The 24,537-nt window shown below is 51.4% G+C and overlaps 1 protein-coding gene across 1 annotated transcript in view; it reads left to right on the forward strand.

Annotated features, from left to right (window-relative positions):
- Nucleotides 1–24,537, forward strand: part of SCAP (SREBF chaperone) — a 36,081-nt gene that overhangs the window by 2,486 nt on the left and 9,058 nt on the right. The window contains exons 2-10 of the mRNA XM_035317558.1: nucleotides 7,253–7,382; nucleotides 8,571–8,728; nucleotides 11,792–12,012; nucleotides 13,357–13,462; nucleotides 14,333–14,505; nucleotides 15,173–15,299; nucleotides 19,662–19,774; nucleotides 20,607–20,701; nucleotides 24,178–24,276. Of these exons, the coding sequence (XP_035173449.1) occupies nucleotides 7,253–7,382; nucleotides 8,571–8,728; nucleotides 11,792–12,012; nucleotides 13,357–13,462; nucleotides 14,333–14,505; nucleotides 15,173–15,299; nucleotides 19,662–19,774; nucleotides 20,607–20,701; nucleotides 24,178–24,276 (1,222 nt within the window). The remainder of the gene's footprint in view (nucleotides 1–7,252; nucleotides 7,383–8,570; nucleotides 8,729–11,791; nucleotides 12,013–13,356; nucleotides 13,463–14,332; nucleotides 14,506–15,172; nucleotides 15,300–19,661; nucleotides 19,775–20,606; nucleotides 20,702–24,177; nucleotides 24,277–24,537) is intronic.

Consider the following 24,537-nt stretch of genomic DNA (forward strand, 5'->3'; position numbering starts at 1 on the left):
GGAGCACAGCCAGCAGGTGGAGGGAGGGGACCCTGCCCCTCTGCTCCATGCTGCTGAGACACCCCTGGGGTCCAGGAGGGACCTGGACACGCTGGGGAGAGCCCCGTGTGGGGCCGGGAAGATGCTGCAGGGCCCGGAGCCCCCCTGCTGTGAGGAGAGGCCGGGAGAGCTGGGGCTGCTCAGCCTGGAGCAGGGGAGGCTCTGGGGGATCCCAGCCATGGCCGGCAGCACCTGCAGGGAGGTGCCGAGAGGCCGGAGCCGGGCTCTGCCCAGCGGTGCCCCACAGGAGCAGATGTCCCAGGGAGCTTGTGGAGTCTCCCTCCTTGGAGATCTTCAAAGGGCACCTGGACACGGCCCCGAGCCACCTGCTGTGACCGACCCTATGTGAGCAGTTGTGGCCTAGCCGAGCTCCCGGTCTGGCCTCAGCTCCCCGGGATCGTGTCTGCCTGCTTTTCCGTCTACAAAAGTCAAAGTTTGTTAAGTAGCTGCGGAATGCAAATGATTAACAGGAGCTGGTTTCAACTCCCTTTTAGTTTTCTCCGGAGCCAGAGCTGTGTTGACTTATCAAGGTGTTTGAAGTGCTCCCCCCCGGCCACGCTTCCTTCCTGACAAGTCATCTTCTGCGTCCTCAGGCAGAAAGAGGAAGCGGCGCTGAGAGGACCGCACATCCTTGCGATCGAGCGATCTGAGGGCGACTCCTGCTTTCTGGGGCTAGGTAGCCGTGCAGTCGCAGTCCGCAGCTTGTTGGTGCATTTAAAACAAACACAGCTTATATCCAGCTACAACCCAACAGAGCCGTGTTACCAGTTACCAGCTGCATTGGATGTGGGGCTCCTTGACCTGTGCTCCCATGCGTGTTCTGGCCAGAGCTTCAGTTCGGGGGCCGCTCTCTGCAGCGAGCAGTTCAGGAGCAGAACCACGAGCGGTCTCCTTGCTTGCTGTGCCTGGACTAATCTGATTTTTGTGGCGTGTGGCTGCGTGCAGCTGTTAGCTCTGTGGCTAGCACAGCTAGAGCTGTGGAAAGGTCGTTCCCTGTCAAAAAGGTAGGGGCTACGATGGTAGAAACCCGGAGCAAGATATCCGGTAGCTTTTCAGATTGCCCTGCACTAGGATCCTAAGTATTTTCGTGAGATCCGGTGAAATTTTACCGTTTTGGAGGCAGGGTGCCAAGGCCGAAGGCACAGCTGCATTTTCCTTTTTTCTGCAGCCTTTTTGGGAGGGCTCTGAGTAATGGCAGCAACCTGCCGCTGGGATCTGGTGTTCTGCAGAAGCGTTCTTTCTCCAGAAGTCTCTCTAGTGAGGAAGGATGGTACGGAAGTGAGGTGATGCAGTGGGTTCTGTCCCGATGGTTACCAACAAGGAAGGAGCTGTAACAACTTCAGAACGTTGCTCCCTGTCCCCAGAGCGTGCGGGGGGGGAAAAAGAAGGTGGTAGAGTAAAAAGGAAACATTCTGCGTTCTTCCTACTTAAACGTGCTTCCTTAGCCAGATCACCACATATAATACAGCATATTGCTAAAGCAAGGGGGGGGTCCTGAAGCCTTGAAAGGGAGAGAGGTGGAACACTTCTCTTCTTCTGCACCTGGAATCGAGGAGAGCTGGTAAAATCCTACTAGAGAAGAAATTAACTCAGCTGTTCTCATTTTCTTCCACGACACATCAGTAAACCGAGCCCGTCTTCGTGTTCAGATGCTCAGCTAACTCTTAAAAGCCGAAACAAACCACCTGGCCCACGACTACAGAAGCACAGAGCCACGGAGTGGCAGAATGCGGAGTCCCCCCCCGGTCCCTCTGGTCCCAGCCGTGCTCCAGCGGCACCCGGAGCTGGTGCCCAGCCCCACGGCCAGGCGCTGCTGGACGCAGCGTGCACGCACACACACGTGCGCACACCCTTCTGAAAGCATTTTGCTCTCTCACAGGCTTGCACCGTCCCCTGCAGCAGCCCAGGGAGCCGAGCTGCTGGCAGCTTCGTGTTCCAGATCCCCAGGGATCGCAGCCGCCCGCGGGAGCGCGTGATGAAACGAGAAGCAAGTGCTGCGTGGCCAGCCCTCTCTCCGCCCTCAGAGAAAGGAGCACAGGGCGGGGAGAAGCTGTTCTTGTGCTGCCCACACCTCTGGGGGCCCTGTCGGCGGGAGGCAGTGCTGACCAACCACCCTTCAGCAGCAGGTGTTGCCTGGGCGCTTCGCAAGGCCGAGGAGGGACCTGTTGCTGCCAGACAGCTGGTGTCCCCCTTACCCAGCGGCAGGGCCCTTTCCATCAAGCGTCAGATTTCTCATTAGCAACGGGATTTCAGGTCGTTCTGTCTCGGTGCTGGTTGGTTTGGGCCCGAAACAGTAAAAGCTTGTTCTGCAGCGCGCGAGGTGGAGGCGGTAGCTATTTTAAGGCCGTGCGTCTCCGCCCGCCCTGTTATCTAAGACCTGGCAGCTCCGCTCCCCTTCGTCTTCACCCGCAGAGGTCTGTTTGGGGGCGGCGATCTCCCCTTTGATCCTGTGAAGGAGGAATATGCAATTGGAGGGCTTGCAGCCCTGTCGCGCTGCCAGCTGCCTCGGGCTGACCTGGCAGCTCTCCATCTTGGCCCTCGAAGCTGTCTTGAAAATATGTAAAGTAGCTGGATGAGCGTTTTTGCTTGAACCCACCTCGTGCTTGGTAACTGAGAGCTGCTCGTGCTTGAATTCAGCACTGCTGACTTGCAGACCATCTATTTTTCTTCCCTTTTGGATTTGTGGAGGGGTGCCAGGGCGCGCTGTTACACGAGCAGCTAAAAGGAGCCTTCCTCAAAACCAGCCCTTCTCTTTGAACTTCCCTCTGGCCTCTTTTAGATCTTCCTTCTTTCCTCTCCCGGCTCTAAACTTTCCATTCCGGTGTTCGCTTCTTCCCCTGATGGTGGAAAAAAAACCATCTCTAACAGAGGGAAATGCGAGGAGAAGCAAACCTGGACACTGAAAATCGCCCTCCTGTGATTCACCTGGAGCAGCTCGGGATGGAAGTGCCCATGGAAATGACCCAGGCTTGTCGCAGCTCCCTGTCCCTGCAGCGTTTAGTGGCTGGGGGGAGCCAGGATGCTTCTGACAACCTGTTACTAGCTCTTGGTATTTTTATTTGCCATTTTTAAAGTATCTCTTTATGAGATACTTCTTTAAAGTAAAGTTTAGATATTTTTAAAGCATCTTCTAAAGATGCTCTAGCATTCCGTGTCTGAAATGGGAGGTCTAGTGACTTTCTTGCTATTTTTCCCCCCCTTTTTTTTGTTTGCTGTCTCAGGTATCGCTGACTAGATCGGCTGATGTCCCGTGGCCACGTAAGGCTAGATAAATTCAAGAAGTGCCGTTTTAACATCTTACCCAGTTTGTAGTAAGCGTATACCAGACTGTGTGCCCCTTTTTTTCACCAGACGTTATCAAAACCCTGCATAACCCCAAATCCTCAAACCCCACTGTGATAGAAGTAAGCGTACGCCCCCTTCGCTTCCTGGGGACGTGAATTTCTGTCGTAGCTGGCTCGAGAGGAGGCAGCTTTTGGTGCGAGTCCCCACGGGAAGTCTTGTTCCTGAGCCCTGCTGCAAAGCGGTGCCGTGACGATCTGTCCCCTCCATCCCGCGTTGGAGGGAGGAGGCAGTCTGAATAAGGCTTGGTTGCAGCCTTCTTCCTTCCCCGTCCTACGGATGGATTAAAAATACGCGCTGGGGGGAGCATTCGGGTCTCTTCTTACAGCATCAGCCCTGTTCCATAGCCAGAATTTGAACAAACGAGTTGTGGGGAAATGATGGATTCGATTTGGATACCGACAGGCCGACACGGCGCAGGCCTAACGAGGGTGGTGGAGAAAGGGAGTCCTGGTTGCCTTGGTTCCCCTGAGAGCTGCAGCAGGATGGGATCCTGCACCTTGCACAGATGTCTCGGGGGCTTTTATCCATCAGAAATTTCCCTTCTGCTCTTCCCCTCATTTTACGGCCCTCGTTTCTTCCGAGGAACGCCTCTTAATCTTTCCTCCCTTGCGTTTGCGTCAGCTTTTGGTTGTTTTCTTTGGACAAATTTGGAAATCCTAAGGTGGAAAAACCCAGCCAACCCAAAAGAACCTGTCCCTTGGTCATTCACAAAGAGCCACTGGGGAGCTACGAGGCGCTGTGCCCGGTGTTTTGGGAGGTGACTCGCACATCAGGATGGGAGGGGTTGGCTTCTTCCCCGGTCTGGTTTTTTGTTGTTAAATAACTTCCACAACAGAAAAAACAGACGCTGGATTCTCAGCAGACCTTGGTGTTAGCAGCAGGCAGGCGGTCTGTCAGCGGTTACGTCTCATGGTTCTGTGATTTTCTGGTGCTTTGGAAGCTGTGCACGAGCTGCCCTCGGTTGGACGGCCTCGCTTCCTTCCCAGCTTCGTGAGCAGCAGCTACGCAGCGGGAGGAGGCTTCAACAGAGAAGCCAACGACCCCCACCTCCGCTCCACGCTTCCTCCAAACAGCCCTTTCTGTTGCTAAAAGTGTATTTATTGAGCTGTAACTACACCACTAGCAGAGAACCAACGTGGAGCAACTGCCCAACCATCCCCAGGGGCTACTTTTTAAAACAGAGCAGCGCTCATTTTCTGTTTCCGTGCCATGTAAGCACCTGAAAGCCTTCCTACGTGGCCTCAGGCACAGCAGGGGCACATCGGAGTCCAGGACTGCTCGACGGGACGTGCCCACCGCTGGCAGAGCATCGCTGATGGTGGCCAGGTTGGTGTTCTGCAGCCAGCTGTGGGAAGGGAGGTCGCTAACCTTTCCCAGCTGTTCTTGCTGCTGCCTGCCAGCAGCCCCTGTGAGCGCTCCCTGATCCCAGCGGGGTGACGTTGCTGCTCAGGAGCCGGGCGAGGGAACTTCCAAGTGCTTCGGGAAGCTCGTTTGGGCCGTGCAGGTGTTGGAGCGCGGGCACGGGCTGCCCGGAGAGGTTGTGCAGCCTCCCTCCCTGGAGATCTTCCGAATCCACCTGGTGTGCACACAGACGCACACAAAAACGTGCACGCAGACGCTTCTAAAAGCATTTCACTGCCCTACAGGACCCGCGCTGACCTGGGCACCAGCTCTGGGTGCTGCTGGAGCAGGGCTGGGACCAGGGGGACCCGGGGGTGCCCCCATCCCAGCCGTGCTGCGGCTCTGTGCCGGGCTGGGGAGCGTGGTGGCCGCTCAGAGGCACGCTGGCAGGTCGGGGAAAGTGCCCGATGGAAACCTCGGCAAGCTCAGTGAAGGCAAAAAGGCAAAGTCCTGCACCCGGGACAGAGTGGGCCCTGGAGCAGGGTGGGCTGGAGGGCGGCTCTGCAGCAAGGATGGGGCGGAATAGAGCGAGGATGGCCAGCTGCACCTGGGTATACCAGCAGGGGTGTAGCTGGCAGGGTTACCGAAGGGATTCTCCCCTTCTCTTCGGCCTCCCGGAACCTCAGCTGCAGCCCTGCTTCCAGCTCGGGGCTCAGGGGCACCGGGGCAAATCCAGCAGAGCCGCTGTCAGGGCGAGCAGGGCGCTGGAGCGCATCGTGAGGGGGAGGCTGAGGAAGCCAAGTTCGCACCCACATCAGGAGCTTCGTTCTTGCATATACAACATGGCTTTCCCTACCTAGCAAGTACTAAGAGAAAATCCTTGCCTTCCTTTTGGAAGTGAAGAAAACCCACATCCAAGTTAATCCTCTGCCAGGACTGGGGGCTTCTGCTTTGAAAGGCAGGAATCCAGCGCCTCCTGCATCCATCCGGCACCTCCTGCACCTGCTGCAGGAATAAGGAATGTAGGGAATTGTCCTTCTGAGCCCTTAAACTTTACAGGGGTTACGCAGAGAAATGCACCTCTAGGCACTCTGAATCCCAAGTGTTTTCCTCCTGGCCCTTTTTGAGGTCTTGTGCTTGTTTTTCAGCCATCGGTGTCAAAATCCTTTAGTGGACAAATGATTCTGCTGCTCACCCCTTCGTTCAGCTTTGTTTATTGCTCCTGGATTTTGTTCATTTACGCCTTAATCTCAGTCAGGCGCAGGACGCTTGCTGCATGCCTCTCCCCGGGTTTTGCTGCCCGCAGACCCTGAGGCCGGCGGTGCCGTGTTGCCTTTTCACAGGGCTGAAAGCAATTGCTGCTTACGAGAGGAAAAAGGCCGTGCCGTGTCTCCAGATCAGGTTTTGCGGCGTGTTTGGTACGATGATGCACTGTGACATGGCTTCATTTTTCTCTTCCTTCCCAGCGCACAATGAAATGACAGTCATGAGATGCGTTTTTGTCCGGCTAACAAAAGAGCCAGCCTGCCAAGCCTTGCTCCCCGTCCCATCCTGCTTTTTCGGCTGTTGTTGTTCAGCCCCAAGCCTCGCCTTTAGCTGCTGCTTGCCCCCCTCCGTGGCCGGGGATGATTCGGGCTAATCCCTGACACAGCGGACACAGTCCTGCAGGAAAACGGTGCCAAGGCCTTTGTGTTTATTACCAGGGAAGCTCGGCCACGCCGACAGCTCTGCCAGACAAAGCAGCCCACGGTGCATCGGGCACCAGGAGCTGGAGCTGGCCTGGAGCTGGGATCTCCGCTCCGTTTCGTCCCTTCCCCTTCCAACTCGCCGGGCGCTGTCTGTGTAACAGCAGCCTGGCTTTCTCCTGACACGCTTTTAGCAACTTCAGAGACCCCTGGAGCTGAAACTGGTATCCTAAACTCCCCGAAACCGCAGGATCTCAGTTTTGAGCTAGTTTCGTGGCTTCACTGTGCAGCAGCTGCTGCGGTGACCCGAAGGCCGTAGGAGCCAAGGAGCAGGAAGACAAAGATCACGTAGCTGCTTTGGTGCCTGGTCGCTGCTGAAATGAAGTTGGCGACAAATACTGGGAACGGTTCCCATTGTAATGAGGAAAAGCAGGTGATGAGGATGGGGTTTGGGTAGGAAAGTGGCCATCTAAACACAGCCATCATCTCCGTTCTGTGCAGGCTGGGGGATCATTGAGACTGTGGCTGTGCTGTAGCACTCACTTTGAGGTGATAGCGAATAATTCAGGTGCATTCCTGCAAGGAGAGCCGTCCTCCTTTTTCTCCTACTCGTTCCTTCCCAAGAGAAAAAGCCCAAATCTCTTGTGCGTTGGACAAACGCATAAACCTGTGACTGTGAGAGCTGAAGCCCTGTTGTACGGTGGCTGTCTGCTATTCTGCAGAGATAAGTTTAAGGTGGGGGTGGGCTCATTTTACACATCCGTTCTTGGAGCTCTTCAGGGAGAACGTTTAAAAGCCTGGTTAAAGAAAAACCAAGCCTGATGTTTCTCACTTCACCGTAGCTACCCGCTGCTTAAGCTGCCGTTACCTGGGACGGGACCCGTGGAGTACAGCACCCCCGTGAAGGATTACTTTCCGCCCTCTCCAGACCCCGTCTTGCAGCAAGGAGACCTCGGCGAGCGCCCTGACTGGGTATGGCTTCGGCGTGGGTGTGCTGAGGGGGGGTTGTGGTGGGGGAAACGGGGGAGTGAAAGGTCCCTGCTGATTCCCTACACTAGGGAAGGGTCTCTGCCCATGGCAGGGGTTGGAATTACATGATCTTCACGGTCCCTTCCCACCCAAACTGTTCCGTGATTCTATGGAAGTTGAGAAACGCTGTTTAAGGGCCCATTTTTCAAGGATTAACACGGATAACTCTGTCCTAAGGCAAGCAGCATGTTTTATAAAGCATTATTAGGTTTTAAATACATTTAATGAAGGGTTGTGGGATAACAGGCCCCGGTTTCCTAATGCCACATGAAGGCATGCAGCCTCCCTAAAGCATCAACCACTTGACTGGTACCTATCATGCAGGTAAACCAGACTTAGACCCTAACGTTCAGGGTGAGGAATCAACATTTCTTTCGCATGAACAGGCCGGACCCCTGATGCTTTCCAGGAAGGCTGATAACAGGTCCAGGGCCTCAGGAAGCAATTGTAAAATGATGCTTTGTAACCCGCGTTGTTCCTTTTCGTCCCAAGGTCTCTGCGAAGCAGAAATTGGCTGTTGGCTTGATGGTTTTGATGCCTCCAGCTCTCCGCTCTCTCCACGTGTGCTCTTCTCATTGTGATTGATATCATTTGCCCCGGTGCAACCGAGAGCTTTTTGCTTTATGCTGTCATCTCAGGTTGATGCAGGCTGATTAAATCTCCTGCTTTGTTGCCTCATGCTGCTAACTGAGCCCAAAATTCTGCCAGCACTGCAGCCCCTCGAGCAGGGGACAGCAGCATGGGCACACAGACCAGGAAGAATTAAACGGCACGCAGCAGGATCGGCACAGGCTGGGGGAACCACCGTGTGGGAGAGGCATCTGTGAGAGGCAGCGAGTCCCCGCTGCTGCTTGCCTTCCAGTACCAAATTCAGCAGGATCTGGGAGCCTCTGCCTCGCACAGAAGCACAACATACCGATGACAAAATGGTCAGTGGCAGTTTGCCTCTGTGGGAAACAGACTCTTTTTGTTCTCCTTAGGTTACTACTGCCGTGTTTCACCTCTAACTTGGGAAAGAAAAATATAGTCTGGCAAACCCCTTCCTGAAAGGCTGCCAAGCTGTGATCGAATTCTGCTCAGCAGCTTCCCACTCACCATGTGTTTTCATTCTCCCTCTGGTTTTCCCCGCAGTACGTTGGTGCTCCTGTGGCCTACATTCAGCAGATCTTTGTGAAAGCCACCGTCTCCCCGTGGCAGAAGAACTTCCTCGCCGTTGATGTGTTCCGTTCCCCGCTGTCCCGCGTCTTCCAGCTAGTGGAGGAGATCCGAAACCATGCCCTGAGAGACAGGTAGTTACTGTTTGGTAAGGGTGGTGGAGGAGGCAGACCCACCTGCTGCTGTGCGCACCCATCTTCTAAATTATTCCTCCAAAATCTGATTATCAGCTTTGAATGTGTCGGAGTCTCCAAATAAAATGAGAGGTCAGTGCTGAGCGGTGATGGCTTACCCCTCCTGCAGGTACAGCGCTTCGTTTTCCTGCTAGAGAACGTGCCTGTTCTTTAATTACCGATAATTGTCAGGAACCCTCCGGTCAGAGTCTTAGGCAGAGAGGTCTGGAACGGTCCTCTGAGGTTAGACCTTTTATAGCTGATAGCAGTTCCACATAATCCTTTCCATAAGCATGTGAGGATTATATTAAAGCAAGTTCATTCACCCCACCAGGCCTATTGTGAGGCTTTTCTACAATTTCGCGTGGTCGGGAACCTTCTGACTTTCCGCTTTTGGCTGTGTTTAGGACTAGTTTCTACCTGCTTGGTTCTGTCCTGACGCAGCCTGCGTGCAAAAATAGCTCTCCTCTGCTTCCAGATACTTACGGGGAAAACTCATCCTCCCCACCCCGAATCCTTGTTTGTTAAATTGAGGAAACTCTTGGTGGACGCGGTTAAGATGGTTCAGCGTTCACTTCGTCAGCCTGGTTGCTCTTCTGCACTGTTCTTGGTGTTCTTCCCCGAACAGGGCAGATGAGAACTGTACACAGGATTCTCACTGAAGTCTCTTTTGTGCCTTGTTTTCCGTGGAAATGACTTTTCTGAAATCCAGTGAGGCTCAAGTCCCTTTTTCATGGCCAATCACATCGCCATTTGTCAAGTGATTGATTGCTGCCTCCGTGTCCATCTCTTGTTGTCATTTCCAGCTGATGAGCCCCTACCTGATAGCAGGAAATCTTTTTTAGCTCCCAAGTACACGGCCTTGCACTTTGTACAGCTAATAGAAATGGTATTAAATTTAGCCCAGCCCTTACAACATCCATTTCAGATATTCTGTTCCCTTTCTGTGTTAGCAGCGTTGCTTTCTTTTCTGTCCTTGACAGATGTCTCTGTATCTTATTCCAAGGTTTTTAATAAAAACATAAAATAAATACTGGTTCTCTGAGCTGTCCGTGAAAAATTCCACTGTGTTTTCTTCAAGAGCAGCGGTTGCCCTTTCAGCAGCCCGTGGCTGTTTTCCTGTTAACCTATTTCTTTACTGAATTACATTTTTTTTTGGTGCTAACTTCTGTCTTTCCTGTGAGCTAAAGCATTTCCCGCATGGTGCTGCATCAAAATCCTTACTGGGCCCGAGTAGATGAGATCTGCTGTGCTTCCCTCATCTGAGAGCCTTTAAAAAAAGAGGATCACTGATTAGTTTGCCATGTTCTCACTTGGGAAACCAAGAATACATTTTACACATGATGATTTGCTTCTCTGCTTTGTTTCCCTTGGAGCTCTGAGTCTTTATTTGTTGACAAGCTCCTGGCTGGTGTGCTTTCTGAGGACAGAAAGGCTTTCCCTCCTTTTCCTTCTTTGTTCAGCGAGAATAATGATACCGAGAACAGGCCAAGTGTGGTGAAAAACGGTGAGAGGAGAGTCTTTGATCATCTCCTAGCTTTTTAGCCAGGAGCTTTCTCAGTCTTTGTCCTCTGACTCACGTAGCTAGGGAACATCTGCTCTTTGTTCGTTTCCTGCTTCCCTGGCAGCATCCTTCGTTGCTTCATTTTTGAGCCTTCACTTAACCACTCTACCTGATGATCTGTCCTTTATTAAAACCAATCCCTGGGCTGTCTGCTGTCTGATAATAGTTAGAAACGCCACTCATGCTGGTAAACGCAGAGCTTTTGCTAGCAGCTCTCAGAGCCTTGGCTCTGACATTCTCTCTATTTTCATGTCTTCCTTTGTCAGGTGTGTAACTTTAGATAGTATCTGGGTACAGCTGCCAATTACAGGTGAGAAACAACTTGCTCCTGGGCTGTGTGTCATCTGCTCGCTGTCTGTCCTTGCTCTGTTACCCTTGATGAGCAACGAGGCAGTGCAGAAGCAACATTAAACTTACACGGCCACCAGACGAAAAAGGCAGGGATTTAGGCACTCAGACCCGGGACAAGGTCTTCCGTTTGGTGTCAGACTTGCATATTTCAAGAAACACCTAGCTTCGAGATAAATTCTGAGATGACCCCAGACGTCGTTATGAAGTTCCTTCCCATCAGTTGCTTTTGTCGGTATCATTTCCTTCATGTGACAAAAAAGCATACTCTTGTTCTAAGGTGGGACAGAAGCAGCTGACGATGGCTGACACGTGGATGGGAAACACAAGGAGGTTATATTTGGGTTCCATATTTTCTCTCTGCAGTCATGATAGGAAAAAAAAAATCCTCTAGAGAAGGCATTTTAAAATAGGACTCCAACACCTTCTCTGTAATCCGTGGGGCTGAAGCCAGGGAAAACTGGCCTCCAGTGTCTTAAATTAGCCTTTGTTAAATATACTCTTCTTGCGCAAAGCCCTCTGGTTGCCCATGCCATGCTGAGGGAAGTGTTCCCGTTTGGATCAGCTGCTCTGGCTTGCCTGGCCAAATGGTGTGCTGGTGGCTTTTGTAACTGAGCAGTCACAGTCAGATGCTATTGTAAGCCCAAGCTGAGTCTCTCCCGAGTTAATAGTTGATAAGGATTATGTAATTGTGCTATCAGGAAGTTCTGGAACAAATCTACACCTTGAATAATCCTCCTCAGGCATTCAACATATGTGCAAAGAAATATGCAGAAGAGTTTAAGGTCTTCTAAGAAGAATTCCAGGGAGCCAGTTTCTCTGTAGAGTGGAGGTACCTGAAACGTGGAACTGAAAATGGTGGCGTCCAGGATGGGTGAACAGGGAAGGCGACGTGGCCAGAGAGCACGCAGAGAAATGACAATAGGGCTCTGGAGCTTGCACAGCATTACCTTGAGGTCCTGGTCTGTGGCCCGAGGCTCCTGAGCCTTTGTTATTAGGACAAGAGCGGGAACGTGGTGCTGAAGGTCCCTGGGGTATTCATCTCAGCAGCTCTGCCCGTTTGTGAAGGTTGTAACGTGCACAGCGGCGCCTAACCTTTGTTTGCATTTCAGTTCTGGTGTCAAGAGCTTGGAGGAAGTGTGCCTTCAGGTTACGGACCTTCTCCCTGGCCTCAAGAAGCTGCGGAATCTGCTCCCCGAGCATGGCTGTCTGTTACTGTCTCCGGGGAACTTCTGGCAGAATGACCGAGAGCGATTTAACGCTGACCCAGATATTATCAAAACCATCCACCAGCACGAACCAAAGACTTTACAGACATCAGCTACTCTCAAAGGTAAGAGGCTGAAGTGCCAAAGAAGCCCCCTTTCTGTGGGTGTAAAAACAACAGGTAAGTTGTCCAAGTCTTTTTGTTCTTCTTACTCTAGATAAGCTCTGGCCTTCTTCCCTTGTGCCGTTGTCTGTTGTATTCAAAGACTGTCTCATTGTCACAGACAACCAAACATTCATCCTGCTCCCTCTTGTGCTTTTGCTGTCGTTTGCCTGCATATACCCCGAGATGACACTGGATCTCATGAAAGTATTTTTGCTTCCTTAATTAAAAGCACGAGTCTGACCATGTCTGGGATCTTATGGTTCAGTGGTTCCCCAAGGCAAGGGGAAATCCCGTTCCTTCATTTTTAAAGGCATTTTGTAGGTGTCAGGAAGCCTGCAATATGACAGGCCTGAAAAGCGGCTTCCTATCCAGAAAGCAAGTTTGTTTTAATGGTTATTTTTTGAGCATCTATAACGTATGCACATGGAGCACATGGAGCCTTTCTTTGACAGCTCATTCACAAGCAAGACAGAGGTCCACAATATCCTGGGAATTCCGGGAAGCAGAGATAGTGTTCATCATTATGCATAATAATTTTATTTAAGCCTTCGTTCAGCACACCAGATTAATAGGAGAGACATTTAATAGTCCTTCACGATGCAAAGTCTTCCTGGAACCTCTGTCTCAAGTCCCACACAGACATGCACAAAAACAAACATTCCAGGGTTTTTTGGCTGCATCCTTAAAGATAATGCCTGCCTTTGAAGTACAACTTGGGTGCCCCCTTCAAGTGCCTGGACACCCAGCATGGGGAACAAATAGGAGGAATTAGGGGGGTGTGCAGCTGGAGGGCCACGATCTCATTGGGATCGCAGAGGTGAGGTGGGGCTCGCGGTCCTGGAGTGCTGCTGGGGGTGGACACAGGCTCCTCAGCAAGGACAGGCTGGGAGGGCGAGGAGGGAGAGTTGTCCTTTATGCAGCTGGAGTGCTTGCAGCTTTGCTTCGGGACAGATGCTGAGCTAGCTGAGAGCTTATGGGTTAGGATTAGAGGGCAGACCGTCGTCTGCTGTGGACTGCTTGGTCAGGAAGAAGATGAGGATAGCCAGCCACCACAGGAAGTAAGATTTTCCTATGTTTCAGAAAACATCCCTCATTTTAATTTGTTCCCGTTGCCTCTTGTCTTGTCACTGGGCTCCGCTAAGAGGTGCTCCATCTTTATTTCCCTGCATCAGGTGTTACACTCACTGATTGCACTGAGAAGGTGCTTCCTAAGAACAGTAGTCCTTACTCAACATCCTTCACAACAAATCTTATTCGTCTCTTTTTCTGTTACCGTAATGTTTTGTTCATACCGTGGTTTTGCAGATCTGTTGTTTGGACTCCCGGGAAAATACAGCGGGGTGAGCCTGTATAACAGGAAGCGAGTGGTGTCGTATACCGTCACACTGGGCCTCCAGCGCTACGACTCCAGGTAGGGAGCTTTAGCTGTGCTAGTTTTACGTTAGGGATCCCGTAGTCTTTCCTTGTCAAGTTCACTCTTTACTCTGACTATTGCTATGTTTTTGTTTCATCTCCGTTTTGTTGTACTTCAGAGTATTTTGGGATCCTCTGAAGGTGCTATGGAAAAACAGAGTGCTGCTTTTGGGAGCAAACTTGCTGTGCTTTAGGGAAATAAAGCACTATCAGTGCTGTTTCTTTCTTTATGAAAAATAGTAAATATAAAACCCAAAGCTGCCAGCGGGAGTTCCTCTGATGATGGCTTCATCTGCACACCGAGCTGTCAACAGTTGCAGCCAAGGCCCAGTAGGTCTGTTTTGACCCAGTTCCCGGTGCGTAGAGTTTGAGTGTTTTGCTTTCCAGAAAGCAGTAATTCAACTGGTACCAACTGTGAAGCCCCTCTGGCGGTGTTGGCAAAGCTGCCTTGGATTGAGCAGATCTGAGGACTAAATGATCTGCTCAGTGCTGCACAGATTTCCCCGAGGAATGCCTAGGACAAAATTGGCAGCACAGGAGTCGAAACCTGCCCTGCTGCTGCCCGTACACGAACCCTTCAGCCTCAAGGACTGTCCTGTAGGGCCTGTCATGAGCAGCACTTACATAAAATTTAGGAGGTGTTTGAGTCTACAAGGATGTTCTCTTCCCCAGGGCCAAATTTTGTTGATGATGAGCCCTTGCTTTAAATAATTTTGCTGAGTCTTCACCTTTTGAAGCTTCACAGAAATCAAGGTCTGGGAGATAGCCACAGCACAGATGTGCCCTGCCCTCGTTGAGCTTCTCCTTGGAATTGTTTGCTGCTTGTTTGGCACAGTGTGAGTGACGACCTGCTTGCTTTTCACATCAGGTTCCTCAGCAGCCTCCGTTCTCGCCTCAAGCTGCTGCATCCCAGCCCCAACTGCACACTGCGAGAGGAGAACATCGTGCACGTCCACTTCAAGGAGGAGATTGGCATCGCTGAGCTGATACCCCTCGTCACCACCTATATTATCCTCTTTGCCTACATCTACTTCTCCACACGTAGGTTTGTGGGCTGGAGAGCCTAGGGAGGAGAGCAAGCTAATAATCCACCTACATGTATATATCTGCAGCTGTACTTCTGTGAGGGATGGGTGGGGGGGAACCTCTCCTGGGCTACAGATGGGAAAGAGAGTTCCATCCATAGCACCGCAGTTCCTCCTGTTTCAGCAGCAAAGGTGATGTTGAAATTTTGTCAGGTAGAGAATGAGTAGTCTTGTTGACAGGATTTCTGCTGATTTGTTCCAAAGTGGAGCTACTCCTTGTGGTATCTTCTGAGGTGTTCCCTGTCTTACACAGCTTTCAATGCCGTCGTAGTGATGCTTTTTCCAATGCGGACAGACCAATTTGTGGTCAGATAGATCAAATACATGTTCTGAGGTTTTAAACCTTACCAGCCATATTTAAGTTCCTTTCTTCATGCCCCTGCAGTGCTGTACTGGAGCCAGGGTAAGCTGCAAGCCACGTCCTCTGTCCCATCCGTGTAACAGCCCTTAGGTACTGGTAGGCTGTGGGATCTCCGTTTCGGACATTGGACCATCATTCTTTCTGGGCTGCAGTTAGAAAAGTACCTGCAGAAATAAGCTGGGATGAGGATCCCTTCCTGACTTTTTCTTAATATGTCATTCTCTTCCGCTTCATAACAGAGACTTTGCGTTGTGTTTTTCAGGGAAGATTGACATGGTGAAATCCAAATGGGGCCTGGCGCTGGCAGCGGTCGTCACGGTGCTCAGCTCTCTGCTCATGTCAGTTGGGCTGTGCACGCTGTTTGGTTTGACCCCTACTCTTAACGGAGGGTATGTTCCCAGCACCAAACCTCTTCCCAAATAAGGGCAGACGGAGGTGAAATCATTTGAAAACAAATGTTCAGTACTTAGCCTTTAAGATCTAGTATTTTTCATATAAGCTTATACGATAGTGTGATGTGTGACGTGTGAAATTATAAACAGACTTCTGGAGCTGAAGGACCTTGTGGTTTTTGTCTGTCCAGCAAAAAGACTTGACCGGGTCCCAGTCTTCCTGGAGAAGCCTTATTGCTTAGCATTTGGCTCTTTCAGCCTAAAGCAAAAGGTATTACTGGGACAGTGTCTTAAATATAAATACGATTTCCTGGCAGCTGAGCAGGCTCCCACATCTCTTCCTCGTGCAGTGACTTGTCCTAGCATCCAGAAGCGCTCGTTGCTTGGTCTTGGGCGAGCTCAGAAGAATTTTTCAGAATGGCAGAGCTGCACTGTTTGTGCCTGGAGGCCAGCTGGGTAACTCTGCACCCATCTCTGACATTTGTCGGCTTTTCTTTTGGCGGGGGCTCCTGCACGCATTGGTGTTTGGCCTTTTGATGTGACCACCACTCATGTTTGTGTCAGGTTGAAAACACCGTTAATTAAAGTTCAATTCGAAATCTTGATTTTTTTGATTCCTTTCCTAAGTAATTAAGGACTTACCCATCACTTTTCCTCCCAGCTCCTCCTTCCAGCCATACACCACCAGAACAACTCCAACTTTGACCATGAGGGAGGTTTCTCAGTGCTGGTGATAGTTTACCAGGAGCTCAGACCTCTAGGTCTGAGGAGCCTAGAAGAGCTGCGAATAATTGACTTCAGAAACAAAATTATTTAATTATTTGCTCCTATTTTGGCTTCTGTGGTAACTAAGAGCCTTAATTATAGATCAAGACCAGATCAAGACAGGATCTACTGGAAGTTAACAATTGTAATGCAAGTAAAAACAGTATTTGGATGCAGATGCAGGGGGGGGCATCCTGTCTTGGCTCAGTCTGGTTTTAGTCAGTGCAATGACCAAGGCCTTTGTTCTTGAAGTAGTTTTCCTGCAAAAATTCTTCGCCTTAAAATGATTGCATGGACGATTTCCGTTGGGGCTGAAACGATTCTCGCAATACCTTATAAATGATGAAGGACACTTGGGTTCTGTGGTGATAGGTTCTGATGACGCGGAGGTTTTTGTTTTCTGATGACATTGAGTTGGTTTTTTTAGCAGGTTGATCCTGCTCTTCTAGATAAACGCCACGTGCTAGTAACGGTGGTTGTACTTTGATGCAAGTGATAGGGAAGGATCCCTCAGGGCTCGATCTGGCTCCTCTCCTAAGTGCTGGAAGCGTTCAGACACTGAAGGAGAGTGAGGCACTTTGACCGAGGCCTGCCTTTTCATTTCCTAAATGCTCACAATCTTCAGGTCTCAGCAGTTGTCACAGGTGGGATCACGCTGAAAGCAAGGGAGATCTGGATGAGATAAAAGTGGCATTAATATGTGAGCAAGCTGGATAGAGAATGGGTAGGGACTGCGGGTACCCAAGGGATCCTCCGACCTTTTCCTGATTCCCCAGTGTCTGCCAGAGCACTTTCCCTCTTGTTATCTGATTCCCGAGTGGGCACAGAGTGTTCTTGGTATGTCCTAGACCCGATGGTAGCGTGCTAGGGGTTGGCCGGCTTCAGGGTGCAGAGTCAGATTTGTTTGGTTAAACTCTGAGCTGAATTTTAACCTTTTTTATCTGTTTTGTTTACAGCAGAGCCTTCTAGATACGGGAGTGTTTGTTTTTAGTGGTACCCGTATTTACGATAAGCCTCTGTCCCTCACTGATTTTTGTAAAGCAATAAAGTAGAGCTTGGTGCTTAGAGCTCAGTATCTGCTCAGTATCTGCTTAGTACAACCAAATGATATTAAAAACCAGACCTTAATCATTATCAGTCGTCTTTTATCTTGCTTTGATAGTTTTCCCTTGTCTTAAAGCTTATTCCAAATGTTAACGAAGGTCAGGTAGCATAGGTGAGGTAGACGTTAGTCTTATTTTACAGAACAGAAGACCAAGAGGAAATTGGTGACGTGCTCTGCCCAGGATTTGCGACTGAACAGGAGGTTATGCAGAATGCCCAGGGTTCCCTGAAGTGGGGTCCAAGTGAGCTGGGGGACTCCGAAAGCCTCTGGATGATGCCAGAGCACAGCCACCATGAGCTGCTAGCCCAGCTAGGTTGGAGGAATCACAGTTGTAAATGACGACCTACTTCTCTTTGTCGAGTAGAATTTTTTTACGTATGATTTTTTGGCCTAAACTGGCTAGCTCAGATGCGAACATTTACATTTTAGATACGAGAGGCTGATGTGATGAATCCACAAAGCTTCCAAGTGATATCTTCCAAGTTGATCTTTGGATAAACCTGCGAGTCTCCCGTGTCTCATACATGCATGGGGTCAGGGAGTTGGAGAAGATCTGTTTTCTTCGTGAGTTAACGGTGGTGTTTCTGTTGAGTGATGGCTGCTGGATCTCGCTGTGATGCAGCACCTTCTGGCATCCAAGTGAGAAGAGTACGTGTTTCAGAAGATGGATGTGGTGGGGCATCCATGCTCTTCCTCCCTCCTCCTACTGCAAGCTCTTTCTCAGCACTTGGCTCACCGGGTGGGGAGCAGCGAACTTCGGTTTGGAGTTTGCAGGGTGCCAACTGCTCGTGTTTGCCCTGCAGGAGCTCATATCACTCTTCAAGAAAAGCCAATGTCAGGTTGCTCTTAAACTGCTTCCAAAACGAAACCTGCTCGATCTTCAAGGACTATCTAAATTCATAACCTGTGACTACTAATTAATTATCTTCTGCAACTGGTTAAGTAGCAAATAGCTGAGAGAAGGCTTCCTGCAGCTCGTCTGCAAACGGTGCTGGACAGCGAGCCCTCCTTGCCGGACCGTGTAAGGACAGGATTCTGCAGGAGCGTGCTCTCGCAGACCGCAAACTGCAGGACTGAGCTTATTTTTTTTCACTTTGTTTTTAATTTTGCTTTGAATGGAGCTCTTGCTGTTTCAGCTTGCCATTTGTTCAAGGAACTGGAACGAAATCGTTGAGCTAGCCGTGATTCCAGACAGGTATTTTTCCCCAGCTGGACTTGGAAGGTACAGGCTGATGGCAGCTCCACGTGTGCCAGTTCTGTTGAAGCCAACGTCAGATGGCTGCAGGCGATCCAAAGCAGCAGTGGGAAGTGCTCCCTGGGGGTTGTGGCGGTACTGGCAGAAAGCAGGAGGCGTTCTCCTGAAACCCTGTTGTTTAGCTGTCTTGGCTCTTAGTGATCTGCCAAGGGGTGCGTGTACCTGCTCGCGCACACGTTCTCCCGTCGGATCTGCACAGACCAGCACAGCACAAATTGATTACCCCCCGAAAGGACGCATCCCTATTTTTACTTAAGTTTAGCTGCAGGGAAATAAGAGATTTACCTCCTCCTGTGTGTGGATCAGCTTCTCCTACCGAGCTGGGCTGTAAGTAGTTAAAAGAGAGAAAAAAGTGAGCAGGCGAGTTGGATAAAGTCACAGTGGTGGCCTTGGGTCGTCTTTCTCTTCTGCTTGAATACATTCTGAAGGACAAATCCATTGCAGCGCGTATTCTTCGGTCTTGGGGAGAAATGATCCCTGGGAGGGTTTAGTTTGTTCACCTCCAAAGCACGTGTACGTAGCGTAGTGGTCTGTGTCGTGAACAGAGCTGCATGCACATCGCTTGATTTCCTCTCGACTGAGAACCCCCTTCGTGTGTCTCCTTCGGTGCCTGAGACCTGGCTGTTCACTGCAGCTGCAAGGTGCCGAAGCTTTTACCCACTGGGAATCTGAAGCAGGCCCTGCCTGTGCTCTTCACCTGGGAGGGTTTTTTTGTTCCTTTGCTTGTTTTTGAAAGTGTTTTTTTCATGTAATAAGCTGTGATTGAGCAAGATTTTCATTGCTGGTGGTGGGACGTGGTCCCCGCCCTCCTGCTGGCTATTCCTGAGTCTGTCGCAGTGGTGCTCGAATCCACCTTTTCGATTTCCACCTCTTTGCAGAGAATCTTTGCTGTAGAGGCTCTTTGAGGGGTGCTGTCCTTGGGGGCGGTCCTCTGGGGCCGCAGGAGTTGGACCTGATGATCCTCGTGGGTCCCTTCCAACTCGGATACTCTATGATTTTATGATTCCTGATCTGGGAAGCATTAAGACTAATTTAGTGGTGGTCTGCAACAGCTGTTCTCAGACAATCCCGCGGTGCTGTGTATTTGTCCAAAGCAGATGAAATGCACACCTCTTACCTCACCATAGAATAATACCGTACAAGAAAGGGTTTGCCTAAGAGCGGTGGATAGTGTTTGCTCTTAACTTTCTTTAACCAAAGATCTCGTTCTCATTTCCTCCTCTGTTTCCCCCAGCGAGATATTTCCCTACTTGGTTGTCGTGATCGGCCTGGAGAACGTGCTGGTCCTCACCAAGTCGGTTGTCTCTACGCCCGTCGACCTGGAAGTGAAGCTGCGCATTGCCCAAGGTACGCACCTGCTCTGGGGAAGTGCCGAGAGAGAAAAAATTGGGGTGATCCCAAGGCGGGGAGATGGGGAATTATCTTAGTTGTGGTCTGTAGAGGAACCAAGGACCACGTGTGCTGAATGTGAAGTGGCAATTGTATTCTTCAAGTCTTTTGTACTATTTCTGGGATTTCCAAGACCAATATAAGCCTCTAACCGTGGGCACTGCTTTTTAAGACTCTTGACGGAAGCATTGGCAAAACAAGTTTTAAAAGGTGCTAGTAAGAGAGAGCCCTGTCTCTTGGTAAGGATACTGAGTGCCTTGTCCTCTCGTGTCATGAATATTGTAAGCGCAGTCCACGGGTCGTAAGAAGTCCTGCTGAGGCTGTGACAAAATTATCCTCCCCGTTACAGATATGCTCTGCAGCCGCACGAGGACTTGAGTATGCTCAAACCATGGGTAAATGTAGTTTGCAAACTTAAAAGGCGTTTATAAACATGAGGGAAGAGAGGTTCTGGAGTGATCCCCAGAAAAATCTACTGAGGTTTGAAAATAAGAGCGGTTTGTATCCTAGATCAAAAACGGGACTCACAAACTCAATGGTTCCTTCCACTTCTGAATCCCTGCGTGGTCCTGCTCAGTACCCTCAGGCTGCTCAGATCCAGGCAGTGCTGTGAGCTGAGTCTCCTTCAGGTCAGATGAATTTTAGCCTAAAAGTGCCCTTTTTTGGCTGTTGACTATAGGTGCCTAACTTTAAAGAAGGGGAATCCAGGGAGGAATCCTTTCAGCTATGCTCACGCCCGTTCACTAGTGACCAGTCTCCTTTTACCCGTCTTTGCATGTTTTCTCCCCAGGCCTGAGCAACGAGAGCTGGTCAATTATGAAGAACATGGCCACAGAGCTCGGGATCATCCTGATCGGGTATTTCACCCTCGTCCCAGCCATCCAGGTGAGTGTGCTCGGGCAGCTTGAGCGCACAGAGCCTTGTAGTCACTGCAAGAACGCCGTATGCAATGCTCTGCTCTCTCAGCCCTCCTGTTTAAGAGCACCCAGGGGCTTCTTGGGAAGAAGGGAGGAATCGTGTGCCGCGGCAGGAACGTGTCTCCTGGGAGCTGGCACAGAGCAGGCAGCGGTGCAGCCGCTAACTGGCTTGGTTCAGTCGGTGCCAGGCACCTGCTGACATTTCCCTGTGGCGGCTGCTTGCGTGCAAATAGATTTGTCCTGGGGGGACATCGGGACTGCGGGCTGCCACCTGGGCCACGTGGAGCTCTGAGAAGATCCGGCAAATCATCCTGGAGCCTTGCTGCTCGCAGTCCCTGCGGGAAAGTGTCGCAGAAGCGTCTGGAGTAATGGCGTTGTGCTCTAAGAGCGTGTGCAAAGCAGGCTGTGGAGGAAGAGGAATGTGGTTTTTCGATGCCAGTTGATGTAACTGGAATCAGGAGCCTTGTCCATGATTTATTGGTCTCTTGGTCTCACAAATGATACTAACACACCCAACCTCGTTTTCTGTGGCTTAGCTGGCGTTACTGTGGCTGAGCAGTAGAAGAGGTGCCTTGATTTCCACTCTGGCTTCTCTGGTTGGTTTCATGCAATCCCAAACGCTCTTTTCTGCATCCCGAAATGTCCCAGGCCCCTGGGCAGTGACCCCCCCTCAGTCTGCCCCGTCATTTGGAGGCCTCTCACTGACTCGTCCTGGTGGCTGTCACCCCCGGGGCCATGGGGCTGGTCCCCGTGCTGTGACAGCCCCGCGAGGATCCGAGCAGGGCTGGTTCCTCCCTGACCGTCCCGCCGTGCTCCTTTCTGTTCGTGCAGGGGAGCTTCCTACCACGGAATTGTGAGCTAGCTAACCCCCTCCAGCAGCGGAGGGAAAAAACATGGCTAGTGCAGAATGCCTCCTCGGAGGGAAGGGTGGATGGTGTGTCTGGGGCTGTCTCACCAGGGCCTTTGGGGTTATTATAGCCACAGACACCGCCGTCTCTGTTCAGGGGGTGAACAGGCTGAAACCTCAAAGAATGATCCGGTCAAATGGCTGTGCTCTAACACTGACAATAGCGTCAAGGTCTCCTGCCTTGGTGTGTCACTTTGCTGCCACTTACGGTGTCGCCTCTTTGCAGGCCGGTGCTTGCCGAGTTGCCTCAGGATCCGCTCTGCTGTGACCCTGGGCCAGGCAGAGCTTGTGCCTGGGCCAGTCCTTAGCGCCACTGCTGGAAGGCTGCAGCCAGAGCTCAGGGAGAGAGGAGTCAGCCTGTTACCTCTGGACATTTCTGGCAAAGATTTTAGCAGCTGCAGCCGGCAAGGCAGGAGCACCGGAGCATCTGCGCGGTTGAAGGCCACCGCTGGCCACACGTGGGCCGTGTGTGTCCTGGCTTTGACACTGGGGAACCATCAGAAGAGAGACTGCAGATTAAAGTGAATCCTAATCTAAGAAGATGAACCATTCAGGCTGAACTGGAGCATTGCGGGCTGAACTTCATGGCCCTGAGCCTGGCTCTCAGTGGCCAAGAGAAGGACAGCAAGAGAGGAGAGTAGAATTCCCCACGTGTCATGCCCAATTTTTTTCATTTGAAGCTGACTGCAGAGGTTGCTCAGGTCAAACACCAGCATGATCCGTCCTTTGGGTGTTGTAACCCTTGCGGTGACATCCCTTCTTTGCTCTCTGCGTGGTCCCATCCTTCCTTGGGTGCTTCCTTTCTCCAGAGCAGGAATCTCCCGGGGGTGCTGTCTGCCGGAGCCGGGAGCGTGCCCCTTATCTGCGTGTCCCTGGGGGCGAAGGGCGCTGCGCAGATAACGCTGTGCTCCTGTTGCAGCCTCGGAGGCATCATGAAGACAGGGACAGGCTGCGTAAATCCGCAGGGACCTTGCTCCAGGCTGTCAGAGGGAGCAGAGGCACCGGGTCCTGCCCGCGCGGGGAGCAGCAGCAGAGGGAGGCGTTCCGTTGCCGGAGGATGGCACTGCCTGTAAGGTCCTGGCATCTTCCCCAGGCACCCCACAGCAGTGCAGCCCATTCAGCAGAAGGGAATTCTCTTTTTTCTGAGGTTCTCCTTCTTCTGAAATAGAGTTCAGCTGCCTTTCAGTGCAGGGGGGTGGACACCCCCGTTCTGCCTGCTCTTATGGTCCCAGGAGGCTGCAGGGACGTGTCCTGGGAGCCCGTCCTGCATCCCCCATCTCCTGGCCACCACCTCGTTCTGGAGCTCACCCGCTGAGAGGCGGTCACTGAAATCGGTTTGGGTCTCTCTGTAGGGTGTGTGGAACCCAAGTAGAAGATTTCAGTTTTCCAGGGCTAGCAGTTCCAGATAGCTCTAATCTGAAGTGGATAAGAGCAGGTATTAACAGAATTAATATCCGTATGCAGAGCTTGCCGTTTGGGGATGCTTTATTTGCTGAGGTCTGGGTGAAATCCAGTTGGGTGCTGCTTTCCCTCTCATTTTTTCCTTGAGGGAGGAACCTGTGCTGTGTTTTCATCCCCCAAAATCTTTCGGGATGTTGTGTTTGCTCCCCGAACCTCCCGTCAAACGCCGAGGAAGGGATTTAGCCAAAATCAGAGCCTTGTGCTGGTTTTGCCGGGGGGTTTGGGGAAGGACGGGCAGCTGACCTAGTGCCTTATCCCATTTCGTAGCGTGCTGATTTTCAGATAACAGGCAGCTGACTGCTTGTGTTTCCAGAACAATTTGGGCAGGATGGGGAGGCTTCGAGGTTTGTTGCGAGGTTTCGGACAGCCTCTCCTGCCGTGGCAGGCTTTTCATTTCACTGCTTACGTTGGCCTCAGTTTTACAGCAAGAAGCTGGGGTAGGCATGGGCAGGAGGGGGACAAAAATGAATATTTACGGTCCCTCTCCTTCACCTGAGGTGGGTGTGGGTGCATGTATGAACGCCCCAGCTGGTTCCAGCGGGGATTTGCCAGGTCTGTTCTGCAGGTGAGGGCTGGACTCTTTGATCTTGCCTTTAGCCTGAGGTTGCTGCTGGTGCTTGCTTTCAGATTGCTCGAGCTTTCCGTGTTACTACGTCTGTTTTGGGCCCTGACGGGTCCTGGCAGCAATGTGTACCTCCAAGGGCTGTCCCTGGTGCTGGGCTCACTCCTTGTGCTCCTCTTGGAATCTTTATTTCTGCAGTGGCACCTGCTGGGGAAGCGGAGCATGGCAGGGAGCTCCGGATCCATCTCACCAGCGCTGCTTCTCGTGTGCTTGGTGTACGGAGCCTTTCTTCCAGGCTGAACGTTGCCAATATATAAAATATTGCCTATATTTAAAACCTCTCACACGGACTGCTTTAACACCGAGCTTTCAGCTATTCCAGAGCCCCGATGAGAGGAGCAGTTAGTGAAACACACTCAGGCCCATGCTCTGGGCACGAGGGTGCTGAGCTGCCCTTTTCCAGTCCCTGAGCTGCCGTAGCTAATTTGTGTGTGTGTGTGTGTGCTGCCTGCAGGAGTTCTGCCTCTTCGCGGTGGTCGGCCTGGTGTCCGACTTCTTCCTGCAGATGTTCTTCTTCACGACCGTGCTCTCCATCGACATTCGCCGCATGGAGGTAAGGCCGGGCTGGGGACGCGGCCTCTCGCCTTGGCTCGTCCTGCTCTGCGCGGGAAGCGCGCCCTGGGAGTTTCACCCTCTGAAAAAAAAAAAAAGGAGTGAGCTGTAAAAATGTTCTGGGACGGGACTTGCTTGGGTACACACGTGCAGGGATGGGGGACGGGGCTTCTGTGGGAACAAGGCACCCTCAGGCACGTAAACAAGCAGGTTGTGGGTAAACGGGCTGGAAGGGGACGTGGTCACAAACACGGTTGGATGC

Source organism: Oxyura jamaicensis, chromosome 2 (genome assembly GCF_011077185.1).
Source record: "Oxyura jamaicensis isolate SHBP4307 breed ruddy duck chromosome 2, BPBGC_Ojam_1.0, whole genome shotgun sequence".
Lineage (NCBI taxonomy): Eukaryota > Metazoa > Chordata > Aves > Anseriformes > Anatidae > Oxyura > Oxyura jamaicensis.